The 16,909-nt window shown below is 37.4% G+C and overlaps 1 protein-coding gene across 5 annotated transcripts in view; it reads right to left on the bottom strand.

The window, feature by feature from the left end:
- The window catches only part of ntng1a (netrin g1a), a 95,963-nt gene that overhangs the window by 8,049 nt on the left and 71,005 nt on the right, over positions 1-16,909 (bottom strand). For 2 of the 5 annotated variants that reach the window (XM_086066036.1, XM_086066035.1), the window contains exons 5-6: positions 12,113-12,139; positions 2,292-2,459 (exon numbers count right to left, since the gene is read on the bottom strand). In XM_086066036.1, the coding sequence (XP_085922162.1) occupies positions 2,292-2,459; positions 12,113-12,139 (195 nt within the window). Of the gene's footprint in view, positions 1-2,291; positions 2,460-5,743; positions 5,804-6,766; positions 6,812-12,112; positions 12,140-16,909 lie in introns of all 5 variants that reach the window. The other 3 variants (XM_086066039.1, XM_086066038.1, XM_086066037.1) reach the window with 3 other exon arrangements.

Below are 16,909 nucleotides of genomic sequence, written 5' to 3' on the forward strand. Positions count from 1 at the left end.
CGTCGAAAGACGGGGAATTGTAACTTTCGCCATGGGGGACCATGCGAAATATGTTCACACATTTTACACAAAGAAAAAAACAGCTGAGGCAAGTCAGAATGTTTGTAAAAAGGTCACGGCAACATTAAAATGGCTTGTAACTGACCAAAAAAGAAAAAGAAAATAAGCTACATTGGTACTAATTGTGTGGCAGAAAAATTCTGATTTACAGTTACTTTGTTCCCAAATGATGGAGCTATTTAAAGTAATACCAAATTGAGCTTGTTTACCTTGCCGCCAAAAAAGAGATGAAGAGTAATATTACATAACAAAGAATTGCTTTCAGATTGCACTTTATATTTAGCCCACATGCAGAAATGAAAAAAAAGCACCCTTCATTAATGCTCCCACAACTTTATTAGACCAAAAAACAACAACAACACACACATATACAAGCCAACTTAATTACCTGTTTGAATTATATCATTGGATCATATTCAATTGATTATCGAATCTTCTTACTCATGCCTTTATTTAGACTTCAACCAGAATTTTATTAGGTATATATTTGCAATGGCTACTATAATCAGAGGTTCAGCACGATGTCAGCAAAATATGATATTGCGTTTTAACAGAAACGTGCAGCTAAATGGAGTAGGAAGTTACTTTTCTCCTAATGTATCTTTACTGGATTCATGTGTTTTCAAAAAAAAAATCTACCACATGGATATGTTTTGGGCAGAAACATTACAGATTTGCACTACAATCACATTTCTTTCTCCTTTTAAAGTATAACTCAAGTTTTCCATTAGAAAATAAACAATGTCTTTGCTACTTATTAAACGCCCCCCTGGTGCGCTTGACAATTTGGTGACAGAAAGTAGACTAGACTTTCAACCAGTTAAAAGCAGGTCTAAGTTGTGGTGCAGGTGATGTCAAGCAATTTTGGTGAATTCGGATGACTTTCATTCATAAATATACTCAATAACAGTGTGCATCAAACACACTGCTGACTTTACATCATCTGCAAGTGGAAATATTCTTGACGTTCTTTTTATTTGCGCACGGCAAGCTCCTAAATGAGCTTTGATATGCTTCTGTCATGTTGACTTCACACGACTCACTTAATTTAAAGAGAATTCGGGAGCCACTTCAACTGGCCGGGAATGCAGATTGACTGCACCCATGTATGAAAATACCAAAAGAAAGCGGAAAATAGGCCCCTCCCTCTTTGCATGGAAGTATGGCTTTTGTCAAGGTCACAGGAATTATCAGCAATTTCAGAAATCTTTTTTTTCCCTTTCAGTTTTTTGCTCAAAACCTTCAGGTGTGTTCTAGAGATGACGGCGGTTGAAGTGGAGAGGGGTTTTTACTTTCCCCTTTCAGCCCTTTTCAACATAAAGCATGCATCCAGATCTGCGGCTTCACCAAAAGAGGATTAAAGATTCGGAATATCTTAGCCTGGGTACAGAGTTGATTCCAATTGAAAAAAAATACGGTTTGTGGGGTTGCCTGAAGGGGGCTTTACATAGAAGATGCTCCACAATCTAACAGGTTTAAGGTGCAGTTCAGACTTATTAACTCATTAACTGCCATTGACGGCTATAGACGACAAAAAATTATATTAGTTTGACATGTTTTGCCACTTTTGTTAACAAAATTTTTTTATTGTACATTTAGAACATATATAAAATGTGTGATTAATTGTGAGTTAACTAGTGAAGCCATGCGATTAATGACAATTAAAAATTTGAATCGCCTGACGCGGTTAAAAAAATTAGGGGCGTCATGCGAGTTAACTCATGATGAATCAAACATTTTACATCTGTTTTCATACTCTTGTTGACAAAAGTGGGAAAAATGTGAGTTAACTCATGATGAATCAAACATTTTACATCTGTTTTCATACTCTTGTTGACAAAAGTGGGAAAAAATGTTAAACTAATGGAAAGAGTTAAAATTAATTTTTGACGTCTATAGTCGTCAATGGCAGTAAATGAGTTAAAAACATCAGTTTGTCACTAAATGAATGGCTCCCATTCAAGTTAGTAGAAAATAAAGTGATATCAAAATGTTGAACAAATCAAAATGTGGGCATTTGGACCTGCATTAGTAAAAGTGTCTAATTGTTTTCCTTTCCTTACTCATTTCCCTCCATCCGACGTTATTCTCGACAAGTAAATTGAATGAAAGATGTCAATGAATGTGGTTGATTAGAAAAGAGGGAGACGAGGATGGTTAAGGATGGACAGGTCAGAGTGAGGACAGTTCGGAGGAGAACAAAGAGGCAGGAAGGGAAGCGGGGGACTAACCTATGCAAACATTTTCATCATCCAGTTCTGCCGAAGCATTGCGATAGAAGCCCAGCTTGCATAGCTGGCAGTGCTGCCCCCTAGTGTTGTGTTTACAGCTCACGCAAATGACCGCGTTTAGCAGCTCGATGTAGCTGCAACGGTTGGAGTGGCCGAAGCATTCGCAGTCTTGCAAAGAGGGCGGATGTGGAAGGGAGACATAAAGGTGGTATAGGGCGTTGGAATTTGCTCTGTTGCTTGAAGCGCTACGGCGGTCGGGTTAGCACGAATTTGATGCCACGGCATGCCAGACAGGTTAACAATGGAGCCTGCAGTTCATGGGAGGAGATGTGTGTGAGTTAATGAGAGTAGGCGGGGGAGTTCATGATTAGTCTGGCATGAGCGCAGCCACGGCTGAGAAACGGCGTTACAAAAGCACAGCGTTAGTAGAATCACAACACATCACAAGACGGGACGAGGCGAGGAGAGGGACGGGTCACAGAGATACGCTCACATTAAGATTAGCACACAGCTCAAACCATGAAGGGACTTTAATCCAGGGAACAGAAGCGTAGACTTTAGACATTGCCTGTCTAAATACAGCTTCATGGTTGTTCTGATTTGAAGTGGAAGGAAAGAGGATGAGATGAAACTGATTTTACTTGTAATTCAAGACTTGATAGGGGTTATCTAATCTAAACTTTATAATGTGGTTGACTGAACTGCACTGCTTGGTGGAAACGAGGCTAAGATGATTTAGCATCACTTCCAACTAAGTTGATGACAACTAACCAAATAAACTAAAATTGAAAACCCATTTTCGTTAACAAACCCCTCCCACCCTGAAAACTAGCTGAAATTAAATGTTACATTAATAAAACGGACTATAATTATAGTGAACATGTAATTTTTCATCTTTGTCAATACATTTTAATTTAATTTAATTTAAATTAATTAATGCATTTCAAATGTATTTATTTTGGTATTACTGTATATCCGTATTTATAGAATACGGAAGATCAAACTATTATTTGAGAATTACAGTTTACTTTATTAAACAATAATTAGGGACTTTTTTTTTATTTTACCTTGCACTGGACAAATACATATCGTCACCCTCTTAACTCATTTGCTCCTAAAAATGTATAAATACATTTTATTTTAAATATTACCACACTCCCAAAGACGTATTTATACGTTACTTTTTAAATGTGTTTTTTTTAATGCTAGAGCACACAGAAGGCTTTGATGCAGCCTGTGAATTAAAGAGAAGGTTGAAGCAATGGTAGTTATTACAATAACGGCCAGCAGGTGGCAGCAGAGTATAAAAGATCAACCAGGGCTATGTCGCAAAAAGCTCTTTCCCCCACTGTTTTAAACAGATTTGTGAATAATGATGAAACTTAGCTATATTCTAATGCTAATTGCTGCAAAACGGAAACAGATAGAAATATACTTTTTTTTTCCTGATGAAAGAAGAGACTTTGACTTTATTTTAAGAAGGCGTCGATACATTGAAAAAACCTAAAGCTAATGCTAAAACAACTCAAAGCATTAAAAAATCAAATTCCCTCTAAATTTTTTTAAAGCTAAAACAAAAGTCAAAACAAAATAAAAGCTAACGACAATGAAAAATCCAAAACTATAATAACCCTACTTCCAATTTGGCCCTGAATTAATATGTCCTTCTTTAGCGAACAGGGTACCATTTACCTATGCTTATTAGTTAAGCTGGCACAAAGTTGCAACAAAATAAATAATTTACCAATATACACAAACGACATTTGCTAAGATAAAAACATACAGCCGTACTGCTAAATGAGGTCCTGTGGCCATTAAAAGCTTTAAGCCATTGGCGCAAGCCAGATCATTTGCTGCTAGGTTTCATCGGCTTCTATGCAGTGCAATGTCATCTTAAATTACAAGCATGGAGCTGCTACTCGGACTGTGAAACCTCATGCTGCAGTCATTTATGCTTACTATCATCCCTGCCCTGAAGGATGCAGGATGGGCAGGTTTGCAGCCTCACTTCAACTCCGCTCATAGCAATAAGACGGGCAGGCCGAATGACCACTGACACCACGTGTCACAGTTGAGACAGATGTGAACTCTTAAGCCTCACAATCGGAAACCACTTGGAAGGAAAACCCAGAGAGGGAAGGGCGAAATTGGGGCTTTTTGTCCAAGGGATTGCGGTTATTAAGGATGAGTATTGAGGTCAATTCTCCCTGTCCACTTACTAACAACCTGACAAGGCTTGACAATGAAGGAAGACCCGTGTAGTCCGCTGCAAAATCATGTACAATGTAAGATTTAAAGTATTACGCCTTACTTTCATGCATTTTCAAACAAACTAAATTGTCTAGAAATGGACTGAGGTTGTAAATTACAGAAGCGCGGAACTGCCAATGTGGAGTAAACATTTTTGACTGGCAACATATTTACAAATACATTTTATTTGCAAGTATGTTCGAACGTATTTAAATACGCTTTGAACGTGCTTAAAAAAACGTCGGCTTGTCATTGACAGATTTTGCATTTTTGTGTGCTTTATGACGTGAACCAGATCAGCCCGTACGAAATAAAGCACTCGGTGAAAATGCGGAAGCACTCGCCCGAAAGGTGGGCATCCGTCAATGACGGGCAGATGTAACAACGATTTTGCCTACCTCTGCTTAAAATATTTTCGAACATACTACTTAAAATGCTAAATGCTAAAAAAAACGCCAAATGGAAATCATGCACTTCACTGACTGCAGACATAATACTAAATCATGAAAATTCCAAATAAATAACGTTTACGTTCTTAATTTATGAACGTATTTGGTATAATGTAGGCCAAAAGGTTTTAGTATTTAGCCTACAAATGTATTTGCAAGTACGTTCAAACATATTATAAGTACATTCAAACGTACCCGGTATTACGTTCAAATGTACTTGCAAATCCCTTGGAGCGTATTTAAATATCATAACATAAAAATACATTTGAACGTATTTGCCGCTAAAAACTGTTTACTCCACATTGGCCGTTCCACTCTCCCGTAGTAAGTAAAGCATACAAGGGGACTAAAAAGCAATGATGGGAAAATGAAGCTTCATGAAGCTTCATGAAGCACTTGCGATAATATCTTACTACTATAGATGGTGCTGTTGGTTTAGATTCAAAGGCCAGTGCAATGGAAATTGGTGAAATTTCCAGTACATCCTTATACCAAGAGTGCCACCTACAGGAGTCAAAAAATATCACAAGTGCTTCATGAAGCTTCATGAAGCTTCTTTTGTCCATCACTACTAAAAAGTTTGGATTCTCAGACAAGTTGTGTAAACATACTGTAGTTATAGTCTCTCACACTTTCTTGACATTTAGCTTTAGGTAAGGATCAGTCTAAGCATAGGTTAGTACTTCAAGGTATGACAAAAGTATTGGTTCATTAAATAAGAAGTCAGAGTTGTGATCATGGGGCAATTCCTACCTCTTTTGCGGTTTGCAACGTGGACTGAAGGGGCAGTGGACAATGCAACTTGTGGAGCTACTAGAAACAAATAAAAAAATAAAAAAGAAAGAAACAAAGAAAACAACATGATAATGCAATCAAACATAAGCATGTAATGTCAGATAATTAAGAACATGGAGCATTGAGTTTGATCATGAACAGAAAAGCAGGCCGTAAAAGATGAATGATGGCTCTGGAAAACGAGGAGTGGCTTTGCCAAGCGGAGTTGGCTGCATGTGGCAGCATCTGTTACTAACGCCAGCGATGCCGAAGGTTTAAAGTCTTATTATTTTATGCTTCATTTCATAAACAAGTGTTTTGTATGATTCAAAGGCTTGCGCGCGCGTGCGTGCGTGTGCGTGCTTCCCCCAGACACAAACTAGCCTCTGACAAACCGCTCCTCCACATCACTGGAGGCCAGCCAAGAATGTTCCACTCGAAATGTGTGTGCGAAGCGTGGCTAAGGAAACAGACTGCCAGTGAACGCATCAATCTCCCAATTGTGCTTCAGTCACAGAACAAAAAGCCGGTAAAGGAAATATGCATCAAACTGCGTGACACAAGCCTTTGACACTTTTGCTGCAGCCCTCGGAGGGCAGAGAGTTGTTTGCGAGACGGCTGCACATCACATCCGCATGATGGATTTAAGCCCGGCATCAATATGCACAAAACCACTGAGAAACCACTTCCGCTTTTCTTCCCGATGCGCTCCGATGGGACAAAGAATTCAAGGAAGCTCTGAATAGAAGCAGTGGAATGCGCACGATGCGTGTCCAAGGGTAGTAAAAGATAGCGTGCAGACTCAAATCACATTATAACAACGAGCGTCTCATCAAAAAAGGCAAATCTTCAGTGAAGAGTCAACATGTGTTATCGTGAACATCTTTGGGAAATAAATACTCAGCTTTAAAAGGGGTCACCTCGCTAGAAAGTGTCTTATTTGTTACAGTAAATAAATCTGTGTGAAAGCAAAAACATGATTGCGTAATCTGAGATGCCTACCTTCTTTTCGGTTAGCGACACCTAGGGACGACGCATTCGGCCGAACTGCGTGCAATTGAGAGAAACCATCAGTTATTCATGTGCACTTGTGTGATGCACTTAACAGATAGTCTACAGGGGGGAACTATGTGGTAGTGAACACACACAACTGGAGACACGCACAAGTCCGGCATGAGTCAAACCAGTCAAATTGGGAAACGGCAGATGTAATATGGCACAGGTTGACATGGGCGAAGCACCCATTAGAGGACACCGGGGGAGACGTTGTATGTAGTTAGCGTGACTTGTGCTCTGTATGTTTATGATGATGGCGATGATGATTAACAAACTGAAAATATATGAATACAAAAAAAAACAAAAAAACAAAATAAAAACATCCTCTTTGAAAGCTCACATTTGAGTCATGGCTTATGCAAGCGACTTAACTATTAATGGCAACCCAAGACGTTAGGGGGCATTTTGTTTAATTCATCACATTGACTATGTGATCAATATCTAATTACAGTGTATTTCTGGTGGAGGAATAACAATGAATAAATAATGGCAGGTGTTGGGATTTGGAATGACGGACTGCTGTGGGAAGCATAACCTCAGCGTACATACACGTCGGTATTTCCGTGTCGGGGAAATACTCATGTGCCAAGCAACACGGATACATTCCCTTATCATGCGCCTCCATCTTTTCTCTTCATCATTCTTTATCCTTTGATTCTATAAATCATGCAACTTTCCGTAGTTAACTACGAAAGTGTGGAACTGGCCAATATGGAGTAGAACATTTTGACTGGCAAATGCATTCAAACGTATTTATGTTTGAACATACTTGCAAATATGTTCAAAGCTATTTATTTAAATATGATTAAACATATTTGCAAGTATGTATATAAATAGTATTAACGTATTCATAAATGCGTATGAACTTATTTGTAAATACGTAAGTACGTTCAAACGTACAGTACTTGTGGTCTAAATATCTAATACTTGATTGATTTCCGTTGGGCAGTTTTTTCCCATAATGCCGCTGGGTATTCGCATGCGCAAGTCAATACCCCGTGGCATTACGGGAAAAACGGAGATCATGCACGGCAGACGTAGTAATAAATCATAAAAATTAGGAATAAGCACTTCATTTTTGAACATATTGGTATAATGAAGATTAAATGCTTAAAAAAAAAAGGGGGGGGATTTTAAAAAAAAAGCGGAATGGTAATTATGCACTGTAGACATAATAAACTAAATAATAAATATTAAATAAAATAAAAATTAAAAAAGTACTTAATTTTTTAATGTACTAGTATAATGTAGGCCAAATGCTAAAATAAAGTAACTTTTTTTTTTTTTTTACTTGTGCCATGGCAATACAGAAAATATGCTAAATTTTTACCATTTAGCCTATGTATGTTAGTATGTTTGTAATAGTAAAATGTATAAATGTAAACATATTCAAACGTATTTGCCAGTCAAATATGTTCGGCAGTTCCACACTTAGTTAACACAAAGCTAATGAATATAAAAAAGGTGTCAACAGAGGCTTCCTGAACAAAAGAACATTTTTCAAGCTGTTGCGCTTCAACTTGCTTTCCCCCTGAACTGAATAATACATCAGCTTGGTTGCTCGGAAGACCGTGACAATCACTTTTAATCCCCCAACGTTTGCATTTATTGATTTAAGAGAGACAAAAGACTCTCATCCAATCTCATCCTTTTTTGCCCCCTCACCCATCTCCCTCCAAAAAAAATGATTCATGATTGATCTTGCATTTGGAATCAGGCGTTGATTGTGAATTCACCCCTGGTGGCTTCGCACCAAAAAATGTCATCTTTTTATGATGGATTACAAAACAAAGGGCCCACATTATGCCCAAAGTCGCATTTCAAAGTCTTGCATCCATTTATTTCATTTGAGAGTTTTTGCTCTCAAAATTGCTTAGTTTATTTATATTCATAGATGATTGGACCTGCTCAGAAGGGCCGTGAGAGGGTTTCAATCAATGTCATACCAATAATAATAAAAATGCTATTAGTATGGCCAGGTTTGCTTTAATATATTGCAATTTAGTCACATTTGATTACCCTGAAATATATGAAAGGAAAAGGAAATAATCAATCATGATAAATTAAAATTGTAAAAAAAAATAAAAACAATAATAATAATGCAAGACACCCCTTCATTCCACATTTCTGCCTATTTAACATCCTCAAGGACGGCTGAACTTCTCTCATCCTCTTTAGTCATTTACTATTCAAACTTGTGTTGTTTGCACAGCCTCATCCTCATCCACGCGTATCGTCGGAGTCGTTTTGTGCCGCTACTGTGAAAGGCTGCAGGTGTGAGTGTCGAGCATGCACGCTCCATGTTAAGCTCTTGAGGACGGGTTTCATGCATGGCGGGGACCGGCATTTGGATGCATGGCTTTGAGAGAACTAGTGTTCTGCGGCATGTGTTTAGTTTGTGAGAAGAGCATGCATCCAATAACCCCCCCCCCCCCCCCCCCACACACACACACACACATGCACAGATTTTGAGCACGGCACAGAGGGGGAAGCGAAATGACGAGTGAAGGTGATAAAGAAGGCAAGCAGCAGAAAATTGGTTGGTCTCATTTGCCTCGTGTCCATTTCTGACTACTTTGCTGACCACTTTTTTCTCTTAAGCCTGATTAAAAACCACCTGAGGACAATCTGTTTACACGCGAGGGCTCACGTAACACGCTGTAGGACGATTGCCCAACGCGGCAGCACGATAACAAGACACACGAGAGTCCTTGAAAAAAAAAAAAAAAAAAAAACTCGCTCAGATAAGCTTTACAGTTTTTTTTTTCAAATCGCAAAAAAAAATGAATGTTATTATTTATGATATTGGACATAATTGTTGGTGAACAATGTGTTGCCGCGGCAACAGCGTTTCGAAAATCTCACTCAGATACGCTTTACAGGTTGTTGTTTTTTAAATCACAAAAAAAGTAGTTAATATTGCCTTTCATTTCATTATCATTTCACAAAAATAGCACAAACTTCGTGTTTCAACATCAAAATCATCTTCCAAGCAACTATGAAGTAAATCTGGTTTTAAAACGTTTTTCCTTTCGCCAGTAGGTGGCGCTACCACTGCAATAAAAAATAAGTTAGACTCATGAGAGTCTGAGTGAAGCCTCGCTCAGATATTCTTGAATTTTTTTTTTTAATTAAAAAACAAACAAAGTTAATGCATGTTTATTTGTATTCATTCTAGTGGTACATTTGTTAAGTTATATACCGTATTTATTCAAATGTCTTATAACCATACTGCAGGTAGAAAGTGACGTAGCTTGATTACTAAATGGAATCTATTTTATTCCAATGACACTAATAAGAGAAATACATTTAATGGCTATGTTGACTGCATGCTTTGAATATTTATATTTTGTGCCATGAAATTCTCTTTTGATTGCTGAAATGCTGACATATTTGATTAAAATACAATTGGATGTTTTATGACCACCGAATAGATGATTGGGTCCATTTCTTCACCAGTGGATGCTAAATTTGAATCTGACGTTTTGGTCAAACAGTCTGCCGATGCAGGCGTCGGTAATATTCTCTAAGAATTGCAATAAAAGGCTGGCACAGGCTTTGAATGCACTCTGACTTTGTGTTCAATGCAGTCCTGCTGTTGCTGCATCACTCAGCCGTCCAGACAGCAGCAACATGAGATCACACACCTTGTTTCTCTCTCTCTTCTTTTTCTAAGGTCACAGCTTGATGGTGATAATATCAGTGCGCGGTGCCATATAGCTTATATTAAAATAACCTTAGGCAACCTCAAGCTTTTAGAAAGGTCTCTGCACTTAAATAAAGTTGGCATGCTATTTATTTGTAAAAGACAGGAGACGGTAAAGAAATATGTTGAGCTGTTCTCATGTGGTGGAATACGCAAATGGAAAGCAATACACTCAAATTCACAGGTGCCAAACTCAAGCCCCGGGGGCCAAATATGGCCCGCCACATTATTTTATGTGGCCCGTGAATGCAAATCATGTGTGTCAACTTCCATGATCCTTGCTAAAATTTGCACCAAAATTTCAAATTGTCACATTAATAAATTATAATGTTGAGATTTTGCATGATTTTTTTTGGTTAACCTTTTTTTCAGTAACTTCATAACATACAACAACATAATAGGTGAATGAATGCACTTTGAGGTATTGTCACGCTGTTATAGTAAATATTTATCAATCTGGTATGGCCTTCATTGCAAATAATTTTTGCTCACGATACCATGCTTGAGTCTTGAATAAGTCCTCTGAAAGCTTGAATATAGCAAGCTTGAATTTAGAGTCTTGTTCGTTTGGCAACTAAAATGAATCTGATGTTGCTTAATAAGTTAAATATGACCTTTTTTTTTCTTCCTAAAAATGATTTATTAATTACAAACAGAGGTGGCAAATCCAGGTCCAGAAAGTAAAAACCTGCCACAGAGTTTGGCTTTAGCCCCTGATGCTAGCTAGGTCGCTAGCTATCTCCCTAGCAGGTAAACAAGCGCCATGGGAGCTAGCTATGGAGCTAGCTAGCTAGTAACTGGGGCTATAGCCAAACTGTGGCAGGGTTTTTACTTTCTGAACCTGGATTTGCCACCTCTGATTACAAAGCCTCAATTTAATTTTTTTTATGAAGTCCCACAACAACAATTTAAAGCCCACATTCCACTTAAGTCAGAGTTAAGTGATGCAGAATTAAGAACAATACCCTAATTTATATTCATGATTTAGGGTGTTCAATGTGTTAATTAGATGTTAGAGGTTAATTAGTTAATTCTTTAAAAATAAATTCTTATCCCTAACTATTACCCTAAGTGGTTGGTAACGATAGACAAATACAATGTTCTCATAGGTGAAATGTGCAAAATATCCGCCATGTTTTCTGGTCTCATTATTGTTTTAGTGTCGTTGTTAGGTTTAACCTAATACATTTACAGGTTTTACCAGGTATTGGTATCAGGCCGATTCCTATCTTTAATTCAAAGTATCGGTCCTTCTTCAGGCAATTTTATGATCTGGAACAAGAAATTTGAATAATAGAAAACTGCCATTAATGTTATGCAATCTTATGGAAAAATGCTATATTAACATATGTAGGAAATCATCAATCAAAAATGCTAGTGGTATCGGTACTTGGTATTGATCTGAAAAAAAAAGAAGTGGTATTGAACATCCCTAATATTAGCAACCCATTTTTAACCCTAAAGAGCAGCATCTTATCAGAAATGAACACTTGGCACCAATTTCCGAGACGTGTGGTGAGGGGTGGCACGATAGGCAAAGCGAAGCATCCAGGATTGTGGTAGTTTCTTTATGGCGGATTACTTACTAACTGGACCAATGTTATTAGGGATACCTGCAAGACAGGAAGAGGAAAAGGTTAAATAAAGACAAATTAAGACATTCATTCATTTACAATCCACTCTTACTGTTTGAATTCATGAATCCCCTTGATCGGATTTCACCACTTTCTTCGCGCAACACCCCAACCGCATGAGCGTCATTGAAAAACGAATTCCAGTGGACACAATAGGGTCAGAAACAATACAAGCCTTTATCTTATAAAGTTAAAAAGACGTTTGAAGATGCTTCTGAGCTCGCCTGCTTTGTTAAAAATACTCTTTGTCAAAGGAACGCCAGACAGAATTCTCATGCACACCAAACGCCGACAAAACATATCAAATGTCACCGCAGATAGAAAAGTTTGCCTGTGAAGCCAACGAGAACACGTCTCATCCTGCAGCCTGCCTGTCCGCCGTCCCTCCCCGTGCCAGACGGCAACTGAGCATATAATGTGGTGTGTCTCATTCAACAAGATCCCTCTCACCTCAGGGTGTCCAACTGCTTGTGCTTCTGTGGAATTGAGATGTCTCCGTTTTCTAGAAGTAATATTTACAACACAGCAATGGACGGTTTTGAATTAGGTATGGAAGAAAGTTCAAGTTTCAAATCTTCCACATATCCCTGGTGAAGGACTGTGGTCGAAGGTCACGGCAAGTGTGCGCATGTGTTGTTTGTGACACTCCAACTGCTGTCATTCAATCACTGTCTCTGATCATTGCCAGCCAGGCGTACTGTAAATTAACAGCTGTGAACTGTAGGAAGCGATGCCGACGCACGGCGACGGAGCATAATGGATGTCGGACCTCCGGGGGGGTGCGCAGATGCCATCGAGGAGACAGGAAGGACAGCGGTTACGACGAGCTGAATCATAATCACCTTTATTGTGCTTGAGAGTGCGTTTTTTTGCGGTACGGTATTAGCTTAGAGGGTCAAAATAAATGTTGATAAAGAACAGTGAAAATGAAAACAAGATGATGTTAGCCTGAGATTGCAAAAATGTCTGGATTTACTCGACTTTTGGAAAACAAAGGATCCAACTGGGATATTAGTATTCAAATTTGTTTAATGGAAATAAGTATTGGATGAATACAAAACTGTCCCTGTTATATGCATTGTTACTTCACTTTTTGTTCCTATATTGCAAAACAGTTCTACAGTTATAATGGAACCAGTTTGACCCTTATATAATTATATGTATTATTTATTATATGTTATATATATTATTTAGTCTAGTAATTTTCATTTTGCTATGGGAGGTATTCGTCCGTCTTATTTTGTCCATTCAATTTTATACTGAAGTTGCTATACAGTTGCTATGGGTGGTGTTAGTCTGATTTAGTCTAGTCATTTAGTTTGTAGTTGCTATACAGTTGCTATGGGAGACATTCGTCAGGCTTATTATGTCGAGTCATTTTTGTGTAGTCACTATACAGTTGCTATGGCAGGTATTAGTCAGTATAATTTTGTCTAGACATTTTTATTTTGTAGTTGCTATACAGTTGCTATGTGAGGGATTAGTCAGTCTTATTTTGTCCATTCAATTTTATTTTGAAAATAATAATAATAATAAACACTGTGGTTCCAAATATGTACAAACAATAATATACTCCAAAATGGATATACACTACTGTAAATATAAATCCAGAAGAAGTGACAGAGACAGGCTCTTGTTAGCGAGCATCACAAAAAAAAAAAGTTCACAGCTTGAGCAGGAATAGTCGAAAAAAAAGCAATCACATGGTTTATAGAGCAAAAATATCTTCTGCCAACACTATACGACTGCTCTTCGCCTTCAGCGAGGAAATATGGGAGTGCCACAACACTCAAGGAGCTGTTGATTAGAATGCTGTGATAAAAGCACAATGTACTCAGTGGTGCTCTAATATGCAATAATTCCTCTAATTGTGGCCTCCACTCTAATAGACACAGCGAACCAATTAACTGCAGAGTGGGTTGTGCACTTGAATAAATAAACAGCTCAACTCAAAAGGTCCATTACGTACAAATATACAACCTATATTCAATCTATATTACTTCAATTCTTTGTATAATATTGACTATTATCATATGTATATTGTATAGAATTATTTTTATATATAAAAATACTTTTTTCAATTTTTTATGTGTCTAGATCTGAAATAAACAAATAAATGTAAACGTGGCAAAATTATGAAAATTTTATTTGACACACGTCTTTCCTCCTTATGAACAATCTGTGGGGTTCGAACAGACTTCCAAGATCCAGTGTCGCGCCCGTTCCATAATTTTTCAATCACTGTCATTTTCTATCCCGTTCACGTGACCCAGCCCTATTATTACGAGGGCATGGCGGCAATCTAATTTTGTCCTATCACACAGGAAGAGCATTAGCGGCTCATGTTGACGGTGTGCTTCATTGATTTTTACGAGCTGTGTAGAGATCACGGTTGCAAGTCACTGAACATGATCTGTGAAGGGCGTGCGATTCACTGAAAATGATCTATGACCATGTGGGGTCAGTAGCCCATGCTCCATCCCGCGCACGCACACACACGCACATGCGCGCACGCACACGCAAACGCACACGCACGAGGCGGGCTGAGTCATGTGCGGTAACGTCGAGTGATTTTACAATAAATCTCTCTTTACAGAGATCTGTGCTTGGAGAAATTAATGCCTCACAGGCTCTGCGCATTTATGCAGTCATCCATCTGAGATCACCACTTTGACCTTAATAATAAATTATATGAAGCCCTTAATAAACATGTTCTCTGATGAAGCTACAGGGAACACAACTTTATGAAAAACTTGAAAAAACATTTTTTATTGTACATTTAGAACAGATATAAAATGTGAGTTAATTATTATTAAGTTATGTAATTAACTACAATTCAACATTTGAATGGGCTATATATATATATATATATATATATATATATATATATATATATATATATATATATATATAGCCCATTCAAATGTTGAATTGTATTTAATTACATAACTTCAATAATTAACTCACATTTTATATCTGTTCTAAATGTACAATAAAAAATGTTTTTTCAAGTTTTTCATACTCTTAACATAAAAGTGGAAAAAAATGTTAACCTAATATAAATATGGTTCTGAAATTATTAGTGCTTCCTTTTTATTACGATCATAGTTCTAAGAAGTATACAAATATTTTTTAATCATATTGAGTTTGGAAAAAATATAATCATGCATGCTTTATTTATAATCCACTACTGTTCAAAGGAAATAGTGAGTAATCTAATATTACCGATGACTCTTAAAAGGTTCCAGTCGAAAGTGGATGTAATTCAAGGTGTTATTGTGGAGAAGTGATATTGGAGGACTATTTGCATAATAGTTGTTTGTGCTCACTGACAATGAGATTTATTTTAGAATATCCTGTGGGATTTGCTCCTACAGCTAAAATATGTACTGAAACATGCTTGCACTGTGCAGGAGAGATTCATCAAAAATATCCAGTGTGTTAATGAGTGTGAGGCACGGTACGGTATGTAGAGTATATGCACCCATGAAAATAGGTGAGTGCGTTTTGGTCCCATTTTTATGATCAGCACCTCTCGGTTGGACTTAAATAAAGCTGCAGCATCTTGTAGAGCTTAATCCTGCCTGTTATTTTGACATTTTAAATACATTAAAAATAATGTTACATCATCTATGAGAGGAGAATGAACTATAATGAAGTCCTGATTGGCAGCTGCCTCAGACCGGTCTTGTAATGCAATTACATCGAGCACTCTCTTTAAACATCTTCTACAGGCAAAAGCACAAATGGATGTCAGCTGTCACCCATTAGTCATGATATACTTTATGTTGGACTGTGCCATTTGCCAACATTACTGCAGAATCTATAGGTCAAAATTATTTATGATAGCAAAGCTTGAAAAATAATTAGGAATTCAAGGCATTAGAAATTAGAATTGAAAGTTTTAATGAAAAATGCTATATTGGGATACATAGGTCTTTCTCTAAATTGATCTGTTATTAGTCTTTTTTGAGGGAAATGTATGTATCAAAAGTACTAGTGGTATCGGTACTTGGTATCAGTATCGATGATTACTTAAGTGTTGAGTACTCGTATTGGTATCGGTCTGAAAAAAGTGGTGTAAGATATTCCTAAAAATAAGATGTTATTTGTTAAAAAAGTATAATAATTAAATAATAAAGTAATAAAATGTATAATAATAAATAATAAAATAAAAATAAAACAAACAAAAATATTAAAATAAAAAATATGAGGTTTCCACTATACTTGTTTTTAAACAAAGTGGCATTTCTGACATTCTGTCTGCTATTTTGTGTGCCCATTGTAGTGATAGATTCACAATTTGGACATTAAGAGTCACAAATACTGTATGGAAGACACACCTTTTGAATTGTTACCACAGCCGCGACCACTATGCATGAAAAGGTTGATTTAAAATGATTCCAAAACTATGCGCGCTAAATTTAACATTCACAAAATCGACTTGCCTTCAACAGCACCTTCAGTCTGACAGTTAAATGAACTGCCATGGCTGATGGTCAAACTGATACTTCTCCTTCATTCTCCACCGAGGAGGAAATTCCACACGAATGTGTGAGGCTAAGGGACAGAGGGTTATGTTAGGTGGCTGATTGCTTGTGTGCGCGCGTGTGTGTCACGTTTTAACAGCTCTCAACTATCAAGGGAGAAGATAACGGTGACAGTTTGACGGCTGACGACACTCCTTCTTTCTTCTACATGAAATCCTGTTCTTCCTCTCTGTTCCCTCTACTACGCTCCTTTGTAAGA

This window comes from Leptonotus elevatus, chromosome 21 (assembly GCF_054856555.1).
Source record: "Leptonotus elevatus isolate MCC_2025b chromosome 21, RoL_Lele_1.0, whole genome shotgun sequence".
Classification (NCBI taxonomy): Eukaryota; Metazoa; Chordata; class Actinopteri; order Syngnathiformes; family Syngnathidae; genus Leptonotus; species Leptonotus elevatus.